The 21,704-nt window shown below is 37.2% G+C and overlaps 1 protein-coding gene across 5 annotated transcripts in view; it reads right to left on the bottom strand.

The window, feature by feature from the left end:
* The window catches only part of PARN (poly(A)-specific ribonuclease), a 59,535-nt gene extending 37,896 nt beyond the window's left edge, over positions 1-21,639 (bottom strand). For 2 of the 5 annotated variants that reach the window (XM_040590903.1, XM_040590904.1), the window contains exons 1-18: positions 21,533-21,639; positions 21,098-21,175; positions 20,146-20,225; positions 18,230-18,297; positions 18,054-18,135; positions 17,250-17,310; positions 16,400-16,565; positions 16,132-16,197; positions 15,338-15,376; positions 13,443-13,485; positions 12,711-12,791; positions 10,529-10,585; positions 9,371-9,448; positions 8,223-8,266; positions 7,693-7,735; positions 5,893-5,968; positions 3,566-3,676; positions 3,413-3,482 (exon numbers count right to left, since the gene is read on the bottom strand). In XM_040590903.1, the coding sequence (XP_040446837.1) occupies positions 3,413-3,482; positions 3,566-3,676; positions 5,893-5,968; positions 7,693-7,735; positions 8,223-8,266; positions 9,371-9,448; positions 10,529-10,585; positions 12,711-12,791; positions 13,443-13,485; positions 15,338-15,376; positions 16,132-16,197; positions 16,400-16,565; positions 17,250-17,310; positions 18,054-18,135; positions 18,230-18,297; positions 20,146-20,225; positions 21,098-21,175; positions 21,533-21,551 (1,262 nt within the window). In that variant the 5' untranslated portion in view covers positions 21,552-21,639. Of the gene's footprint in view, positions 1-3,412; positions 3,483-3,565; positions 3,677-5,892; positions 5,969-7,692; positions 7,736-8,222; positions 8,267-9,370; positions 9,449-10,528; positions 10,586-12,710; positions 12,792-13,442; positions 13,486-15,337; positions 15,377-16,131; positions 16,198-16,399; positions 16,566-17,249; positions 17,311-18,053; positions 18,136-18,229; positions 18,298-20,145; positions 20,232-21,097; positions 21,176-21,528 lie in introns of those variants that run through there. The other 3 variants (XM_040590905.1, XM_040590906.1, XM_040590907.1) reach the window with 3 other exon arrangements.
* Positions 21,640-21,704: the final 65 nt, after the last annotated feature.

Here is a 21,704-nt window from a genome sequence, read left to right on the forward strand (position 1 = left end):
GAGAACCTAGCTCCCTGGTGAGACATTTTCCACAATTACTGCACAAAGCCAAGCTATCTGCACAGATTTTGGTTTCTGATATCCCTTTGTACAAAAAAAAAGAACATTTCTAAGATAATTCATATTTCTACAGACCATCATGCTCTTCAGCTCAACAAAACATGGCGTTTTCATTTTTCTAGACCGCTCTCACCCCCTGCCTCCAGCTACATCAAGAGAAAAAACCCCAATATTCAAACAACCCAAAGAGTTCTGAAATAAAGTTGTCATTAAAACTTTAGGAGGGGCTTATGGGTGGGGGCAGGGAGGTATGGAAGAAGAGATGTTGCTCTAAACGAAATAGGTCAAAAAATTTCTAATCAACTCTGAAGTATATAACAGAACATAGCATCCGAATTATACACGTAAGAGTTTAGATATTACAATATAAAAAGTCCCATCACCTCAACTTGTAAGTGTTCATCAGGGATTACTCAGATTGTTCACATGAACGTGATTTTTCAAAGACACTATATACAAATATACAAGAAAGCATAAAGATTACAGAAATGCATCTCTGGAAATCTTGGCTTGTTGAATTATCATATAACTTACTGCCTTATGCCTAAAGAGCCGAACGACCCTAAGGCAAAGTCTGGTTTTAATCAGTTCCACTCTTACAAGAAGTTGAAGCTAAAGATTTTACCTGTGCTCATCATTAACCTATATGAACATTAAGCTATATGTGGGCCACTGCTCTTTAATGGCAATCCAGGAAGTTCTGTAACTTTACTGACAAAGAGAGGTCAAAGTAACTACTGAAAAAAGCATTACTTTCCTTTGAAGGCTAAGTTCCTAAAAATCAAAGCTTGATTTTTCAGTTTTAAATTTACTTCCGCTATTCACATTAGTGACAAGTCTATTCAAACAGAAAACATTTCAAAATCCCATCAGTCACACCAATCATGTAAAAGTTTAATCTCTAAACTGTACTTAAATATTAACACCTAGTATTCAGAAATCTGGAAATTAAGACTTTAGGAGCAACCCAAAGAATCATAAAGTGTTCTGCTTTAAAGAAATTTTCAAGACTATCTTGATAATAGCTCAAACTGAGAACACTGCTTCTAACTAACTGCCTTATAAAAAACTACTTCTGTTCAGCTTCTTTCAGGAAAAGGTTTTGTGACAGATAGTATAACTTTCATTTGTTTAGCTTACTGTTTGCATGTTGTAGTTTGTGTTTTGCTTGAAGAACATGACTACAGCACAAAGGAAAAGGTTTCCTTGTTCTGACTGCTGCCCACAGGATCAGGTAGAACTTCTGGAGGAAGGAGGAAGATAGGTTTTTTTCTCCCCAGGAGGAAGAGAGGATGCTCAGATAGGGAAAGCTTCTAGACCACAAACTAGAGAAAACTAGGTGTAGCAGGAAGCTAGCTGGCAGCCCAGAGCATACCTGCAAAAAAGCCCCAGAAGCAACATACTTACTAGGGACCTTAAGATAACTAAGTAAAATGCACAAGCCCTGGATGCTACTTAAAGGTGCTACACAGACCACGTGCTGGAGATGGAGGTCTGCTCTGCAAGGACATATTGAACTGAGCAAAAGACTTTTTCATTTAAAGATCCAACAGCTCTGACTTATGAGATATACTTAAATCTTTTTTCTTTTTTAAAAAGTAATTATTCTTACATCTGTCTTATTCTGGTTTGTTATTTTGCATTATAGTTTAAAAAAATTAGCTTTAAAAATACAAGCCTTGGCCTGCTCACTATCAGGAGTCTCATCTCCAAGCTCTGAGGCGAGGTGGCAGATGTTAGAATATGGCAAAGCTTCTAAGATTATGTGAAAGTAAGACATAGCAAGTCTTCCAAGTTTCCATGACTTAAAAATAATAGATAGCTTTTCTGAAACAAGAAGCTACAAGGTCTGAATAATGACAGAATGGATAAATTTTATTTTTTCTTGTAAACAGTAATTTTCAGTTCTTGCTATATTGTTCTCCCTGCAGTTTTTTTGTTAACTTTCCCTTTCATTACAGTTAGGCAGTGTTAACTCTGAATCCAGAACAGACACAGCAGGCTTCCTCTCAAAACTCTGAAATGTCACTGTTAGAGGAAAGCCACATTTGAAGTACACAACTTAATTAACTTGTATTATTGTGACAGTTTAAGTTTCAGTTTGTACTTGTTGCAGACATGCATCTCTAGAAAGAACTGAAAGCATTTTGGTTAATGATTGAAAAAATAACCCCCTCAATTTGCATCTACTAGTTGGCGAGTGTGTGTGCTGGTATTACTGAAAATAATCCTGTGGCAAGTCCTATCTTAAAATGAAATGATGCTGATCTATCATCATCTTCACATGCAAATCAAGCGGTCACTGTGGGTCCATGTTCAACCTAAGGAATGTACATATAATTTATAATGTCTGCTAGAATATATGGAGGCACTGCCTCACACATCTCAGTGTCAGGAGAATCACCTAACTGCTCTCAATACGTTAATTTGGTTTCCAGACTGATGAAAGCTAAAAGCCATCAGTCACAATTATTCCCTCATTAGTGTGGGCCATCTGAAGCTAATTACTTTTGCCGACCCCTATATGATAGGGTTTGAAAGGATGGATTTCTCCTGAATTTAAACAAGCAAACAAATAGACAGACTAAGGCTCTAACAGCTTTTTAATTTCAACTCCTTTCCCTTTATGTGACAGGTTATACTATCTTTAGAAGCTTTCATAAGGTAAAATCTACAGACTAAAACCACAAGGAATCAAATCTGTGCATAAAGACTTCTAGATATCTCAAGTCTTACTTCAATTTGTTCCAGTATTTTGCACGAAGATCCAGTTCAAAAAGCAAAATACTGATCATAGCATCATCCCATAAACTACTCATCATATGTGTTTATTATACCTTCTTAAAAATGGGTTACCTGATAATGTTAATACAATAGCTTTGCGTTATTTGGATCAGTATTACAGTAGGTATATTTTAGTTTTTCCAGACATTTTAGTGTGCTCGGTTTTAACTATCACCAGTTTCTGACAGCGTCCTACAACATAAAGAATACCTGACCAGTTTTTCTTCAGTTCCACTACTCCCAGAGATTACTCCAGAGACAATTTTCCAAATTGTAAACATATTCTCAACACTGGCATGGACAAGGCCATTAAAGCAGTCCAGGTATTCTTCTAAGTGTCCTTTTACAGGTTGGCAGAAAGTAAACCATTCTCTTCAAAACAAAAGGTATTCACTTTACAACCTCCGGCCTCTCTGCAGTGTTACTAGTGTGAACCAGAAAGCCAATCAAAACTGAAGCGTAAGGAAAAATGCAGTTAGCCATTGATTCTGAGGCTAGAGATATATATTCTAAGGCTCGTGTCTTATTTCCACGTTTTAGCAGGTCTTCTAATTTGACAGCTACTTACTTGTTAAAAAAAGGTTCAATGAGTTTTGATCTAGCAGACACATGGTTTTTCGGAGGACTGAGGAATGAACCTGATGAACGAAGAAGAAATTCAGTACATAGCAGCTACAGACAGCACACTAAAGAGAAGGTTTGAAAAAGACTACGTAGATACCTAGGAAATTAGCCATAGAGATGAAGCACAGTCCAGTAATGTAAGCATCATATCCTGCTTCATGAAGTTGTTCAGAAGCTGTATCATAACTTGGAAACCCTTCTGCACTTTCTGAGGAGAAAAAAAAAAAATATTTGTAAACACATTATCACGAAAGTTAAAGGCAGATGTCTATGCTCTACCCCCATGCTTATTTTGCCACAGCCAAACATGATTTGGTTATTTTATATGATTTTCTGAAAATTCAGAAGTTCTAAAATCTCAGAAGTTTGAAAAAAGCACAGTTTGGGATTTTATTTTTCAAAAAGAATAGGCTCCTAGGGTAGAAACTTCTTTCTACTAAAAAACTATCCATTCACAGACCTACTTAGCCAAAATGGAGTATTAATTCTAATACAATGACAGCAGGATTCCCCACACAGCTTGTTTTTTTCTTGACTGTCTTGCATTTAAAAAAAATAGACATTCAGGTCAATTGAAAACTTGAATATTAACCTGCTTGCTAACCATCAGATTGACGTGTGATCAGATTTTGAGTTATTTAAATGATGAAGATGGAACTAAGTGATTAAAGAATTCTTTATTGATGACTTTATTGACAATCACATTTGATGTTTCTGTGAAAAGCTGGAGAAGTATCCCTTGAATCACTTCTGAAAGTGGAAACCTTAACAGGTACTTTTCTGAAGAGAAGTGTCTGGAAGTACCCTATCTCAGCAACAGAGAAATATGTGCATATCACACTTTCTTCTTTGTCATTTAATTTTTTCCCATTCCCAGCACTGAAGTTATTTCACCCCTTTGTCTAGCTTCTCAACTTCTAAAAAGCTGGCTCATTTCCCCCTATGAGTTATACTGAGAATAGAACTGGAAGAATAAAGGTAACTGTTTAAAAAGCCAGAATCATGAACCTCACATTAAGGTACATACTGAAACATGAATTCTGTAATTCTGTTTAATTTATTGCATTCAACCTATCAAAAGAAGCTAAAACAATAATTAAACATACCAGAATTTAAAATAGTGATACAAACATACTAGCAGCGTAACTTACACAATATAAATATGTAAGCGATATATTTGTATTTTGTAATAAGAAACCTGAATCCAAATTTTGTATATAGAACTAGAGTAGAAACATCAGGCCTTTTTCCAGATGAGTCCTTGTAATGTTTATTTAAAAAATTAAGTTGTCCGAGATTAGACAAACAATGTTAAGCTATACTGGCTGAGCCGAAAAGGACGTTCCTTAGTGCTTAATTTTTTTTTTTTTAATAGTTACATATCCAAAAGAAAACATAAATTAACAGTTAAAACATGCTTTGCTTTGGATGTTCTGAACCACATTAATTATCCCTGATTAAATATTAACACTTCTGAGTCAGTTAACAATAATGGTCATATTTTGCTCAAGAAAAAAATACAGTAAGATTCTTATTTTATATTACATCACCCAAAATAGTACTGGACAGCTGCAAAATTATGTTACATCCTGAGAAAAAGTGACAGAGGCTACACCAGTACAAGGTCTGCATGCAATTATTGTACACTCCATATTCATGATACTACTTAGGGTCTAGGCACCAACAGCTCCTGCTTATTGTCCAGGAAGATTGTAGATTATCCATCTTATTATCTCTCGTTACTACAGTTTAAGTAAATCTGCTCTGCACATTCAGCAATATAAAAAAAAGCATCACTTACCTTGGTTTTGATTATGCATTGAGACTTCCCCTTCCAAAATACTCTACTGTTCAGTATTGCCCTCCCTTTTCTAAATCAGCAGCTTAAGAAAAATTCCAGAACCTTGAGATAAGCTTGCCCTTTGATTAAACATCCTTTCATTCACCTCAAAGCACAGAAAGCTCTAAAGGAATTTTAATAAATTTCTAAAACACACATGACTAATCACTACTGTGTACGTTTTCTTGGTTCTGTCCAAGGGCCTATTAGAATGCTCCAGCTTTGATGTGAAGGACAGTAACAACAAATGAAACAGTTTTAAAACAATTTCGGGTTAGTCATCAAAATTCAACCTAAAAACCAAAATGCCATCATTAAAAGATGATGTAACTGCTGTTCACTGAATACATCCATTCTTCTATTACCTGAAAGAAAGTGGAAGGATTCCTACTGACTTCCACCAACAGCTCTAAATATACCTGCACCTATGTATATTGTCCACCTTTAAAGTCCCTTTCATCAAAACACTAACTATTAATAGATGAATTCACATTGCAGATCAAGAACAAAAATAATCAAAGCACTCTCTTTCCTCTGAAAGAGGAAAACATTTCAGAAATAAGACCATTTTGAATAATCCATACCAACTTTAGGAGGGCTGAAAGGAACCTCTTTCAAACGCTTTTCTAGTTCTGCAAGGGATGTATTATTGATGATCTCCTGCAAGAAAAGACATCATTAACTGCCAATGCCAAGCACATTTTCCCTGGAAACTGAAATCAAATAGGATAAAATGAGTATTTACTGCTGCCATCTTATGTTGTCTAAAGATTTATATATAGCCTCATTTCAAACTAATACACCAGAGAAGTCTGTCAAGACATATTTTAAAAAGTTAACTTGTCTCACCTACAACATAATGAGTCATAAGCATTTATTAATAGTTTTCAGAATTCTTGATGAATTATACCAAAGTAATATTTCTATTTGAATCAGGTTCCATGCACGGTTCCTACATGGCAGGGAAAAAGAAAGCACAACCAGCAAGGCAAAATATCCTAAATATCGATCATAATGGTTGAAGGCTTTCAAAGCGAGTACTGAAGTGTGCTTGATGACTGGACATTCTTCAACAGTTTTGTAAGTGTAAATACTGCCGATTTCAAGTAATGTAATAAGACAGTAAAAGAAGCCTGACAATCAGAAAGCTGCTCCTACATTTCAGCTTTGCTGAGTTGCAATATTGTATCTATATATACATATACAAAGTGTCACCAAAAGATACACAGATTATTAGTATCTTCAAACCAAACTTCTTGAAGTTCTTAATCAAATATACATTGTCAATCAGTATGACAAAGAAAATTCATGCAGAATCAGTAACAAGTGGGGAAAAAAATCTCACACAATATCTTAGTTGTATGAAATTTACAAGGACAAAACTTCCTTTGGTTCTAAATCAAGACAGCTGTTTACAGTTGATCAAAGTCTACTGTCTGAAAATTTATCAAGAGGTCAGTAGAATGAACAAGCTCAAATGATGCATTATATTGGCATCCCAAAGCACCATTTGACAACAACAGCCTAAACTCCAAGCATCTACTGTAAAAATTACAAATATCAACATAACTGTACCAAACATAAAGCTTGTGCAGCATCATTGAGTTTTCAGAATACAGAAGCCTTTATTTTTACTACAGTAGTATGCAAGACAAACCTGAAAATATCTAAGTACACTTTAATAAGATTTTCTGTTACGCAATGCTCTAAAGTCAGAGACATACGCAGATAGATGCTGCTTCATCAGCATGGTTTTTAATTCATTCATTCCAAAGGCACACAGGAAAGCAAGAAAGTATGATCACTTATCCCAATAATTCTCTGGAAGAATAAAATTCATGCTGCAAGAGGTTTTAAAAGAAACCTGCAATTTTTTTTTCCTGCTGACTACCCACTGAACAGCAGGCCACAATAGAACCTAATGATGATGTTCAAGAATCTTTTTCTAGACAAATCTAAGTCAGCATTCACAATATTCTAAAGCTTTGAGTATACAAGCAGCTTTCAGGTCCTATTTGTTCATGAATAACGTTTTTTTCCTCCTGAGGAGACATGCAGTCTTGTGTTGATTTACAAGATAAAAAAATCTGATAATCACATTTTAAGTAGCAAAAACATTACATTTTTTGGAATTCAAAGCTGCCAAGTTACCTTAAAACTGCAATAAACACAAAAACCACTTGTACAAAAGTAAAAGCTTGTATTCTAAATATATTTTAAGTTTGGATAAGGGGTTTTAATAAAAAGCATTCTTTTACAAAAAAAGGAGCATCACAGAAAAATTGTTAGACATTTTTCTCTAAAAAAAATAATAATTTGTTTCCATACACACTTAAAGCAAACTCATATCCTCAAATCATTCTATAACATTATCTTAAATTTACCTTAAAAGGTTGTGTACTTGCCATCAGTTTAGTATCCAATAGCCTAGGAACAAAGACAGACATAAGTGAGTTGAAACAGAACAATGTCCACATTGTCAAATCCTCAGAAATGTTTTTGTGTATTAGCTGGGCAACAGCAATTTCACCCTACTGAAAAATTACTCTCAGATCTCAGAGCAGCCAAAACACTCCTTGGCTTTGTTCAGCGTGAAAAAGGACAGCAACTAAGCAATAACAAGAAATACAAACAATAAGTAGCAAATAAGTCTTGTTCCAAACGTAGTGCAGATTCAGAACACCAAACGCCACGCCAAAAACAACAAGATAGCAAAACTGCTTGTTCTGCCAAGAATTAGAACAGCAGTGCTGATTTTCTGAAAACGAGGAGATACAGAATAGAATACTTGAAAAACTATCTAATTTGCTCCCAGATTTGTTTCCAGTAACAGCTAGGTTACAGGGCTAGGACAAACAGTATCAGCTTGCTAAAACAATACTAAAGCTGTTGACATTTTGAACTAAGGACTTACCGGGGAAAGACACATGATGTTACTTCCTTGAACTCGCTTAGGTCCTAATTTAATGTAAAACCAGAAGATAAAATCCAAATAAGTTAACTGTTCATCAGTCTCAGGACAACAGCAGTAGCTACAACTATGCAATCAGCTTCTAAAACTGAGATACAGTGACTGAATTCTCACCTCCTAAGAGACGCATTCATCAGCATTACCATAAATACCACCTGCAATTACACAGAACTACAGACTAATTATTTCTGATTTGTCGTGATTCATAAGTGTTCTATCGCCTCCAATACTTTATCTTATTATATAACCTAGACTAAATCTAATTGCAGCTGTGTTAACAGTTACAGTTAAATGTTCCCAGCATTTAGTACGTCAATGGAATATATACAGTCACTCCAGGCGGACAGCTGACTGCCTGCAGGTTTAGACCTTCCAAGTGTCAAAAGTACAGGAACAACTGACAACTGCTTATGTTCCAACACCATCTGAACAAATCCCAGACTCCCTTCTCCCACCTCATAACCAAGCCTTTCCCATAACACCCACAAGCCCTTGACAACTGCAAGTGATATAACTATCATGCGAGCCAGCCTTCTAATGAGACCTTTGGCTGCTTCAGACAACGTCCTCGGTGCTAATACATAGCTCAGCTTAACTTAATTGTTAGACTACTGCAGTCACGAAAATACGCTCCCTCTAATTACTCAGACATTCTACCTCTTGACCCGAATTATATGAAAATGTGTATTCCCACTTTGTAAACTACAAGGGGGAAAATGCCACATGATAATGCTGAAGCCCCAAACGAGTAACTTAACAAGTCAGTAAGGTAAATTTACCTGCAACGGCAGGTAATCAGTCAACCCAAGCAGTTTCTGAAGGACTAAGAGATATGAACAGAAACCACAATTCAATTCCAACATTTAATGTGAACATTTTAAAAACGTAAAGGAGAAGAAATAAATCCACCTAAGCTTTCTACGTGAAGATTTAGGAAAATATGTCAGTGGCACTGAAGTAAGAAGTGCTCTTTTTAAAATACTTTTCTGTTGCTCTTAATAGACTGTCATATGCTTCCACTCACAAGAAAGTTTGGAGGTGAGACTAAACACAAAATATTTCATCCTCTGAACACTCAGAAGATTACTTACATCAGGTAGGGGACAATAAAACTGGTGTATAGTATGCATAACATCCAGCAGCATATTGTGCCCAATAACAAGCTTGCCCTGTGAGAAGAACGTTAAATGTTAGTTACACTTCCAACCACGGCCGCAGCAAGAGCAATATGTGAAAAGCACCTATCCCAGGCACCAGCCAAGGACAGCTGGGAACAAATACAAATCTAACCTCCCCATTTGCTCTCTGCCTACCCCACAGACTCCTCTCCACTCTCTCAGAGCACCCACCTTTTCCTCCACTCCCAACCACTTATCAAAGCCTTCAGCAGCAGCTTGAAATGTTGAGAACATGTGCTAGAATAGCTACTTATAACTTGGTTTCCAAATGCAATCTAAGATTGAAGTCAAACGATTCCTCAGTCCACTACCTTTTAATTTACAACTTGTACAACAACTCACAATATATTCTTTACTGTTGTAAATATATGATAGCTATTAGGGGCATGATCTGGCTTCTCACAGTGCATAATCTTTCATGCCAGATGCTGTAGAAGCAAGTCCCTTCTTGAAAAAGTACAAGAATTTTTTTAAACATTAACTTCGATTCATTTGACATGACAACCTTTTCTGCTTCCCTGCATCCTCCATTTGCTAGAGGAAACAATATGCATATGTTTGGGTATTTTTCTACACAGCAGGCTGTAACAACTACATAAAAATAATTGGGCTGAGGGGGACAGATGTAAAACTATAGCCTATTTTAACTAAGTATGTAGAAGTGAACCAGATGACCTTCTCAGATTAAGCCTTTAACTGCCAGGGAAAAAAAAAAAAAAAACAAAACCAACCAAACAAAAAAATAATCTTTTGGGGACAGAGAAAAAAAAAGCCCTTCAAAGTTTAGTTACTTCTTAAGAGCCCTAAGAAATCTGTACTGTTGACTCTTACAGATAATGAGGTCGTTCATGTCATTAATTTAAGAGCTTACTTAACATACCATACTCAATCGTTGTAAACCAGGAAGCAACACTGACTTATGAGAAAAGGAGAAAAAAAAAAAAAAAAAGAGATAAACCACTTCAGCCTGTATTTTACCTTATCTTCCAACATGTAACAGCAAAGGAATTCTTTCTTTGAATTATTTTTTTTTCTTACAACCAAAGGTAATTAAAAATTATGTTAACTTACAGAATTAGCAATAGCATGAATGACTCTGGAAAATCCTACCGCATCATTCAATTCTTCCTGTAAGCAAAGATTCTAACATTAATGAAACAAACACAAATATTGTCAAAACTGCAAACTGGCAGATATAACAGTTTGGCTCAAACTGTTTCTCAACATAACCAAGAACAGACCACAGAGGAAATGCCAATATTTGGAAGATATATGACATCAAAGCAGGACACTGCTGACAGAATTGCAGTTTTATATGTAGCTCTAGTTCACTGTAAAGTAGGGCAAGTTACAAGCTATTGCGGTAGGTTGACCCTAGCCAGAAGCCAAACACTCACTTTGCCTCTTGCTCACTCCCCTTTCCTGGGGCACAGGGAGGACAAAAGGAAAAAAAACCAAACAAACCAACCACAAAAACCCCTCATGGATCAATATGACAGTTTAGCAAGAAAAGGAAAAGCTACATGCACAAACAAAGCAGAAAGAGGAATTCATTCACCACTTCCCATCAGCAGGCAAATGTCAAGCCACTTGCCAGGAAGCAGGGCCCTAGCATGCTTAAAGGTTGCTTGGGAAGATAAACAGCATAACCATGGACACCACCTCCCGACCTCTTGCCCACACCCCCCCAGCCTACTTGGTTTTGGGGGAGAGTGGAAGAGAGACAGAAAACCTGGACACTGTGCAAGTGCTGTTCAGCAGTAGCCAAAACACTTGTTACGGTATCAACACTTTTAGCCACAAATGCAAAGCACAGCGACGTAAGGGCTGCTGCAAAGAAAGTTAGCTTCACCCCAACTAGATCAACACAGCTGTAGCTCATCATCACTACACTATCTTCAACAGTGCCCAACAACTATTAGACTGCAAACAGTTCAAAAAAATAAAATCAACCTATGTATCTTCAACCATATTTTTTACATATATTCTTATAAAATGCAGCAGGCTGAATCCTGATTATTTCTATTAAATCATTGTATTTTTATGCTAACGTGGAGACTAGGGAAGAAACATTCTTCACTATTTATATTAAAAAACCAAGAAGATTATACAACTGTAATATTACACAAATACAGTATTATATAATACGAGTTACACATTTTAAACGAACTTAGATTGGTTTGGGGGGATCTGACTACAGCATCCATTCTAGTTTCACTTAAATAATTTTTTCTGGAAGAGGTTTTTCTTTTTCCAGTCTAAGGAAGTAATTTCTCCCTTGCATTATCTGTCTTTGTTCAACCAGAAGTGAAATACGATAAAAACATTCACTGTTATTTTCGTTCAGCTCTGAATGCCACTAGTCAAGAGTAATACACCTATAAAGACCACTTCAGAAAAACCTGCTGTAGTAGCAAATTGTCCCTAACTTGCCTTTTGGAAAAAGTTGTCACATTAGTTGAGATCTGTTAAGTATCTCTTTCCCTCTTAAGAGGCATTCTGCATACAAGTGTTATCTGCTCCACCCAAACTGACTTTATCTTGAAACTTTATCTTGTGATATGTGGGCACAAATCACAAGAGTGTGATCAAGAACTCCCACAATTCAAGTCTTACGACTTCTTGAAACTTGCATTAGACTCAGTAAGTAAAAATATCAAGTACCATAAACAAGAGTGCCTGAACACACCAGACATGACCTTCCAATCAACTTGTTACTACAGTAGTCATGTGCAGCATGTTTCTATCAAGAAAAATCAGATGACATTAATTGTACAGCACATTTTAACTCAGACAACTAAGAGCAAGCAAGTTTTGTAACAGAATGCTACTCCAAGGACAGGCTGTGAATCCAAATAACATGAAAACTTCCTTGAGAATTTCTGCAAGACTTTTTGCAATGACTATTGTTATACAGCACTAATATATGCAAATTGACTTTCCTATTACTAGGCCACTCTTCTCTGATAGAGCAGATTCACCTAAGGAGGAATTCACTGCTTGAGAACGTTTCTTCAGTATTTCACAGCTACTCATTCTGTAAAATTTTGCAGACTGTCTTGCAACTCTTCATGCTCTATTGCAAAGCCTAAGTTATCTGGTAGAATTTGGAGGACCAATTTCAAACAACATACACAGCCAAACAGAAGGGAAATACTACCAAACCCTACCACACAATTTTGCATAGCTGACTGAAGTCATAGATTCTCCCCCTCCCTCTTTCACCTAAACTAACGAAATGGTACTTATTTACCTGTTCTTTTGCTTGTTTCTGCTGTTCTCTTCTTTTCCGTTCTTCTTCATTTACCTTACTAATAACAATATATCTCTCCTTCTAAAATAAAAAATGTACAGTTTGAGGAATAACTCTGAGACGTTCATATTTAAGACCACTGCAAGTTTCTCTATATTTACATTGTAACAAAAACGAAGTCACACCTCAGCAGCAGTTACTTGCCAACATGACTGTTTCTATTTTAAGCACCATTTTATCACCTACTCCCAAAAGCCTACTTTAGAAAGCTGTATAAGATTCATCCACCAATCCTAACTTTTACTAAATCTACTTTCTACTGAAGAAAGGTTATCGGGGTTTCCTTGTAAACAGTGAATTTCAAGTGTCTTTTGAAGCAGACATTTGTGCTAGAAAGTGAGGATATAACATGTGATGCTACTATTTTTCCTCTAAGAGCAAGATCTACTTCCACCAGTCTTGAACTTCAGATCCACTACATTTTAAAATATTTTTTTTAAAAAAAGGACACTAAAAAGTAAGACTATTAAGCCACACAAATACATGTTTACACTTCATATGCTGGTCAGATTTAACATTTAGAAACTAGTTCATTTTATTCCATTTAAAATGTTTTTCATTCTGCATAATAAAACTCAAGTTATATCTAAAAGTTAGGAGAGTTGGTAGAAGTGAGAAATACAATTTTATTTAAACACAGCAGATGTTATGGGCAGTAACATGCCTAGTTACCTTATCTGACTCCAGAGTTTCAACATGGATACCTTTTGGATACCTACATCAAAACAAATGAAAAGTAAATACAGTGTATCACAACAGTGCTCTGATAATTTCATGTTTCATTATTACTGTAAGTCTTAAGTGCAAAAGAACCATTAAAAGTTCCTTTGTAATTTAAAATAATAAGAAATTTGAAGCAATAAGCTAGCTAAATTGGCCTTCTTACATTATTTAACAGTAGCTAGCACGAAACTGTATTTTCTTACGAGATCTCCCATTCTATTGCTGTGGAACCTGTAACAACTTCTTTTAGTAATATTAAGTAAGCACCATCTAGATATTTCATCACCATCTATAATCTCTGCTTTCAAGAAATACAAAGCCAAAATGAGTGAGAAAGCACCCATTTACTTGCAGCCACAACACAGCTTCTTTGTGACTGCATGCCTTTCATATGTCACTTATTCTTATAAACAAACCTTCCTGTTAACAGTAAGCTGTAACAGAAAATGTTAATACGTGTTGTTACCTCTGCTACACAGCTGCATCATTCTGCCACAATCACATTCAATTACCAAAGTACTACCATACCCAGAGCCACACAGATTCACACCAACAGCAAGGCCAGAGAATATTGTCTTTCACTGCTTAACAAGTAGGTATTACTCTGATCTTCCCATTACAATAAACTTACTACAATTATATAACCACCACAGAACCAGAATGTTTCCTTCATCCTCTGGCTACTACTAAAACTAGTGCTAGAGAACACATACTACAATACTATTGTGTCCTCTTGACCCTGATTTCTCACACAATTTTGAACCTAGACCTCACTTTCAATCTGTTCCTTGTCACAGACCTTGCATGCATCAAAACAGTCTTGCATAACAGAACACTTCAATGGAGAAAATTACCTGTGAAGAGTTCAGGACACAAGGGCAATCAATAACTCCAGAGTTTTCTGCTTTCATTATCTCCATGCTAACTTCACAACTTTGCTTTCTCTTGCCAATAAACACACGCAATGTACACAGCTGTATACACACAGCTGGATATTAAAATAAATACAGTTCATGAACACACTCTTCCATCCACTGAGAGAAGATGCAAGAATAAGTATCTGACAAACAAAACACTATGTGCTACCGGAAGCTATAGATATTCTATCACTACATTAAAAATTTCATACAGAAAAATTCCTGAAAACACACCTCTCTTTTTTCAGATTAGCTCTCAAGCTCACTTTTTGAGATTCCATTTTATAGAAAGCTTTATTTTATCCACTTTCAGTGTAAGCAGCAAAGTGCCAGATACTGTTGCAACATTGAATTAACTCAATGTACAAAAAAAAATTTCCACATTTTACTAGTACAGTCAGAATAATGAAAATCTCTACAGCCTTACAGTTTCTCCTAAGGCCTTAAGGGATATATTTAGGCAAAGATGAGGAATAAAGCCAAGAAAGGAGAAGAGAATTACTACTAAAATTAGGATTTTTAAGTCATCAGAAATGCTTATCCTCGGCGTCTAACAGAAAACTACAAACGTACCAGTACCTACTACAGAACTAGTAGTTTTTCAAGTAAAGCCCACAATCTATATAAGCACATGCACCTTCTGTTCACTAAAAACCTGTCAAGTTGCATTTGGCACATAATTCTAGGTTGTGCTGTTCTATTCACAGATTTTAGATCAGAATGATAAAATACTAAGCTTTAAAATATTCAGATGAATCATCGCAAACTTATTTAATGCAATTTATCTTCAGAACATCATAAAAGTCTTCTCTCAAAGGAAAAAAATCTAAATGAATCGCCTCTGAGTTAAGTACTTCAGATCTTACCCAGATTTCTTATCAGAAATACTAACAAAAATACAGTAAGGCAATATTACCAGTAACTTACTTCCAGCTCAAGGTCTGATAAATTAATTTCCTCTGAAATCTAAAATCAAAAGAAAATTGTGTTACTAATACTCCTCTTATAAAAGTGTTTCAAAGCAATAATGCTCAGTTAAAGCTGGCTCCATGTTCATTTGTATAAAGATTTTTAAAGCCTAAGTCACTGCTACCAGTACCTATAGGCTTGGAAGGGTTTTACTGAATCCTGATGTTCAGTTGCCAAGCTGTAAAGGCATTTGCATCATTTTGTACAGTTATCCACATATCTTCTCAAAAGCAAATATTCTGTAGTCATGATTACTAAATACAGATACAGCGATGTTACCTTACCCCCAGCTTCACAATATTCTAGTATTTCCAAATGCAATTTTTTTATTATTTTTAAAATAACCGTACTCTCTAAAGACCTGGATTCCAAAGCTAAACTGACTTAGGGAAGGAGACCCGCCAAAACAAGTTTCAATACACAGTGTCAACTATGAATAACCAATAGCTCAATAGATTTGAGAAACATGTTTATAAAATGCACATCCAAGGCTTATGGAGCACCTCAGCAATAGCAAGAGGCTCACATATGCAAGACACTCCTTGGCTACACTTAAGTATGTTGTCACTAGATGCAAGCAGAGTATGATATCCATATAAATTGCTATGTTTTCTCAACCTTAAGAGATCAGCCAAATGTAGAATTTGCTCAAGTTAACCCAAGTAAAGATACTGTTCTTCCTTGTCACTCATGTAATTTTACACGGCCAAAATAAATATTTTTTTAGAAGATATGTAATTTCAGAAACTGACCCCGTACATGGCTCCAGTTCCAAACTTTCATTTTCTTCATTCTTTAGTAAGTCTTCTATCTGTTCCCTGGAAGAAATAGATTATTTGCTTATATGTCTACTGTTCCCTTTTTATGATGTTTACAGCTCTCCCCAAAAGACAAGAAAGTACAAAGAAAACTCTTGCACAGCTAGTGAAGTAATAAAAATAGCTTCATCATACAAACATGTCGCTACCATTTATGTTTTAGTTTCAACAACATCACAGCATATTAAACAAGTTTACTTACACTATTTTCTCAATGAATTTTTTCTGATCTTCAGGAATTGTTACAGGACACTTTGCGGCATTAGGAGAAATGTATGACAGAGATCCTGCACCATTGGCCTGAGAACGTTTTTCATCATACTGTTCCCTTAGCTGTCTTTCTTCTTCCTGATTTAAATATGGAATTCCTTAAAAAAACAAACAAACAAACAGAACAGCAGAACACATTTAAAAGCTCATCATAATTAGAGATAAATTAGGGATGTATGATTTAGCTAAGACTTATTACTAACTAAGCATTTGCCAGTATTACACCCCTGAAAGCTTAAAACATATCCTTCCCTTCCAGTCATTTGTTCTAGAACCCATTCTTTATCTGTGTCTATGCAGGCTTCCTTCTAGCATATGCCAATTAGCTGGTACCACTGGACTCTTTGAAGAGCTATATGCCTCATCTGCACAAGGCCCGAGTCTGAGGACTGCAGAGCTGTAGATTACAATCACAAAAATATTTAGTACTCCTCTTCCTTGCTATCTGCATCACTTAAATAATAAACTGCAGCAGCACCTACTACAATGCACAGATATATTCTCTGAAATGTTGCTACTGGTCCATTACACAGCTACATAACTTGTTACTCTACCTACTTATGTTTAGCCACCAAAAAAAAACAAACAACAAAGCACTTATCCAAATATGAATTCTATTCTGTTGAATCTATACAATGAGTTTTTTGAAAAAGAGTAACTATCAGCACAACAGTAGATCGGCTAAGAAAAATTTTAAGAACTTCATTATGTGTTAAGGTAGTAACACAAATGACTGCCTTTTTCTTCTTGACATTGAAAGAAAAAAAACCACAAAAACTCACCATTGCGAAACACTTTATTAAAATCAAATCCTTGGTTTGCTAAAAAATCTATACTTGAACTCTGCAATAAAAGAAAATAACTTTACAAGTGACAAGAGTATCTGTGGCATAAAAAGATCAACTCAGTTATTTTTACACTTTTTAAGACAGTATACAAAGTCCAAAGTCAAGAACAACCAAGTTTGTGGCCCTAAAGAAGCCACACAGAGTTTAGGCTATACTATTCTTGTTATTTACTTTCAACTTTCCTAAAGTACAAGAACAATAAATACACTAAACAGCATAAAGATGAAAGAATGAGCTATGTGAAGAGAGGAAGCTAAAGAAAGCAAAACATGCTACAGGAGAACAAATCGGAGATCAGAAAAATGCTAGCAATAGCCTGGGAAGCAGTGAAAGTGAGACAGGCAGATGGAAATAAAGCACCAAACAGAACAAGCAAGCGAGCAGGAAGTCAGACAAGAGGTGGGGCGTGGTGGGGAGGGCAGGTTATGTATAGAATCATCTTGCCAGGTTTGGAACATTATCTCCAGTTCCAGAAACCACACAATAATCTGTGACAAGATTAAAATACTGAAGTCAAAGATATTCCCATAAAGCTCATTTTTAGGGATTGCTACTAAATGGATGCTTATTTATTTAAAAAATCCACAAACCAGAAAGTTATGTTTTTCGCCTTTTAAAAGGTTAAAAGAACCAACCAGTTCTCCCTCTACAACGATGCAGAGTTTGCCTGGAAGTATTTCAGAAGTTTGCTGCAGGTATACCATAACCAAACAAAATCAGACTTGTTTTTCTACTAACCTGACAGACAAATTTGACATCTGGTGAACTCCTGTTAAAGGGTTTTGGGAAAATATAGAAATTAAATGACTTCATTATGTACCTGTGAAAAAGATGAGTTGCATGTCAATACAGCTTATCAATATTACTTCATAAATTCCTCAATTAACAAAGCAAGGAATAAGAAAATAACATACTTTTCTTCTGTAGGATCATATTTAAAAGTGCAAAGGCCAAACTGAAAGAGCAGAAAATCCATAGAATGCTGCAAAGGAAAGGAAAACTTTGCATGAGAATAAAAATCGTGCACATTTAAAGATAATCCAGGTGCATCCACAATAAATATGATTTCTCTCCATTTCAAAATTAAGCAAATCTGAATCTTCTAACTAATGTTTGTTCTGTTGGTAATTTTGAAGCAAATACACCAGTCTTTCAACTAGTTCTCATCCCCATTTGATCATCTTACCATTGCCCAAAGATGATTTGTAGTATGCACTTCCATTCCATAAACCGACAAGAACTGAGGGAAGTCTCATCTCTCTCCACTTGTTGCTCACACACAAGATGCTGCATCTAAAGCAGCTGTCAGCCTCCTTCTCAACATTCATTTACAATCCCCATACTGTGGGAGCAGGCTGTGAGGGACACTGGCTGAATATAGTTTTCAAATGTATGTAACAACACATTTAGTATTCTTCTAATCAATGTGGCTAACAGTGGATAACATGATAGATGTACCAGCATAGTCACCAGGCACTTTATCATCATCCCCTCTAGTATTCCACAATTGTTGAATCAGTATTGGAAAGGTTTTTAACACCACTGCAAGTGTACAAGAAAATAAGTATTGCAGTCTCACTGAAAGACTTGTTCCTCCTGAGGGTCAAACACTCATTTCAAACACAAAGAACACTTAGAATTATTCAATTCTATCATAGGGAAAAAATAATGGGTGACAACAGGAAGTACAAAATTCATCCTCTTATCTTTAAGTATAAAGATCAAAAATATCAATAACCAAGTTAATTTATTAGCTGGTAAGAGTTAAGTCTTAAGAATGTGACAACAAGGAATTTCAGGCTGCTTCCAATACACCAGACCTCTTCTTACACTGAGCAACAGACACTTGACCATGCCTGCAGAACCTGAATTGTCAGCTACCCTGAAGTACTCAAAAGCTCATTTTCAGCCAGGTGAAGAGAATATGGCATCCTCCAGCCTCCTGGATGCTCTGCAGACTAGTCTCTACTTTTACTGTCTCCTTTAGTGTTTGGGGGTTGGGAGTTTTATGCTTTTTGGTTGTTGTTTTTTTTAAGTTAAAGCCACCTCAGGTTTTGCCATTTGTTGTCCTAATTTCCCAGCCGGAGCACTAACTAGGAATACCCTCATCCTGCAATATCTCTTCACAAACTATTAGTAAAGAGTGTTTATTGACACCTTGGACACTTCAGGAAACAGCATGCGCTGAGATGCTTAGAATTTCTCTTTTCTGATTACTTTCTCTTTTGGGAAAAAAAAACCCAACCACACAACAAAAACAAACACCAAACTCACAATCCAAAACATCACAGTTTTGACCTTTTGACCTTCACACATCATATGTCGTCTCCTGTGGTCATTTGGCTGTTTTTCAAAACTCTTTCTGCACTATCCAGCACTTTTTTTTGGTGTGTGTTCCGGAGAGCCAGAAGTGGTGGCAGCTAGCATTTAAGTTTTGTTACGAACAGTACATGCTGGCAGAGGGAGGTAGTTTGTTAAGGACTCTAGTCCTGATGCAGTTTGTCTGTTGCTGAATTTCTCCTACCAAGTCCTTCCTTGAACTGCTAAATTTTAACACTCTTAACATCCTTTAACAAGTTCTACACACCTATTAGGCCCTGCATGATGAATCAAGTTTGTCTGTCTGTTCTGACCATGACTTCTGCAAGTTTAATGCAACGCTCCCCAGTTCTTGTGTTAGTAGAGACAATGAAATAAGCAATCCTCATCTGCTCTAGGTAACTTGACCATACAGACCTCTGTCACGTTTCCCAACATTGTATCCACTCTGAACTATGGAGCTCTAACTTTCTTCCTAGTATTTTCATTTTAGTCAAGGTAAACACTTTACCTTTTTAAGTTTCTGATACCTTTCTTCTGGAGTGTCAAAGCCATTGGTTAACGCACTAACTGAAGGCCCATCACTGATTCCTGAAAAAGCAGAACAGTTTGCTTTGAGTAAGCTTTTCAAAATTAGTCACAGCAAAGAAATGCAACAATTGTAATTTAAGAAAAATGTTTTCACTTAAACATACATGTTTAGATTACTTCAGTTGAGAAAGATTTTCTGCTGCATAAAAGTACGCATGTTAGCGTAAAAGCTAACCAGTTCCATGGTAGTGTTCTAGCAGTAACTCTCTGCTGCTCTGGTTCCTATTCAACGTGATAGTGACATGAAAAGACCTACCAGCAAGACAATGTTGATGGGCCTTTACAGCACAAAGCAGGATGAAAGCCAAATGAAAAATGGGAAGAGTGTTGTTCGTAAATACATTGAATGACTTAGTCATCTTAAGCAATACTTAAGAACAACCATATTTCCAAAAGTACTGCAAACAAAACCCCATCTTGATCACATTTATGTTTCATGGTTGACTGAGCCGTGTATCCCAAATCATTAAGACACCTCTCTGATGCATAGACCCTCTGGGTTTTACAAACGTAAAAGTTTTTACTGCTGCCTTTCCCTGCCCAAAAACTTGCAGGTCCCCCCTTATTTATCCCAATCTCTTGAATTTATGACACACACATAAAATCTTCATTATTTTTTTCCTGAGCTGCAGCCAGAAAGCAATTAACACATTAAAAGATTACTGTGGGGAGAGCCTAGAAGCAGCATGAGTATGACATATACCTTTATTTGACCAAAGCCTTTCTATCACACGTATAGTAAGTGGTTTCATGTTGTGGTAGCCTTAGCTTTATCTTTTTCAAGGTAATACCGAGATACGTTACATGCGCAAAGCAGGGCCCCAGACAGGTATCGCCAGCAGTTCACCAGCACACCACAGGCGTGACCGTACCTGAAAACTCCCCATCAATGGCCAGGAAGTCCGACTCTTCAATAGCTTCGTAGACTTTGCTTAGGTTATCCTTAAAATCTGCGGGTAAAGGGGGAAAACACACCTGAGACTACTACCGACTGCCTAGGCAGCCCGTCGCCCCCCAGGCGGGCTGGGGGGCCGGTGAGGCCGGCGGGGCCTGCCGCCCCCTGGCCCGCCCGCCGCTGCCTCACCCCCGGGGCGCGGCCGGAGGCCCGCCCGCCGCCCTCAGGGGCGAGGGGAGCAACTGGGACCCTCTTCGCCCTGAAAGAGAGGCTGAGGCCGGACCCCACCGCCAGCCCAGGAAAGGGATGCCGGGGCCCAGGGACACCCTCTGCGCCGCCAGCTCGAATCCTCCCGCCGCCGGCCGTGAGATGCGAACCGAGCAAGGGCGTGCAAGGGTGGCTGCTCACTCACTGCTTCTGATCACCTCCATCCCGCGCCCGCACCAGCCCGGCCGCCGCTCGCCTCGGCTTGGCTCGGCCCGGCCTGGCCCAGCCCGGCCCGGCCCAGCCCCGCCCGCCACCGCCACCGCCGCCGCCGCGCGCTTCCGGAAACCGCCCCGCTGCACGTAAGCGCCCACGTGAGC

The sequence above is a fragment of the Falco naumanni genome, chromosome 4, assembly GCF_017639655.2.
Source record: "Falco naumanni isolate bFalNau1 chromosome 4, bFalNau1.pat, whole genome shotgun sequence".
Classification (NCBI taxonomy): domain Eukaryota; kingdom Metazoa; phylum Chordata; class Aves; order Falconiformes; family Falconidae; genus Falco; species Falco naumanni.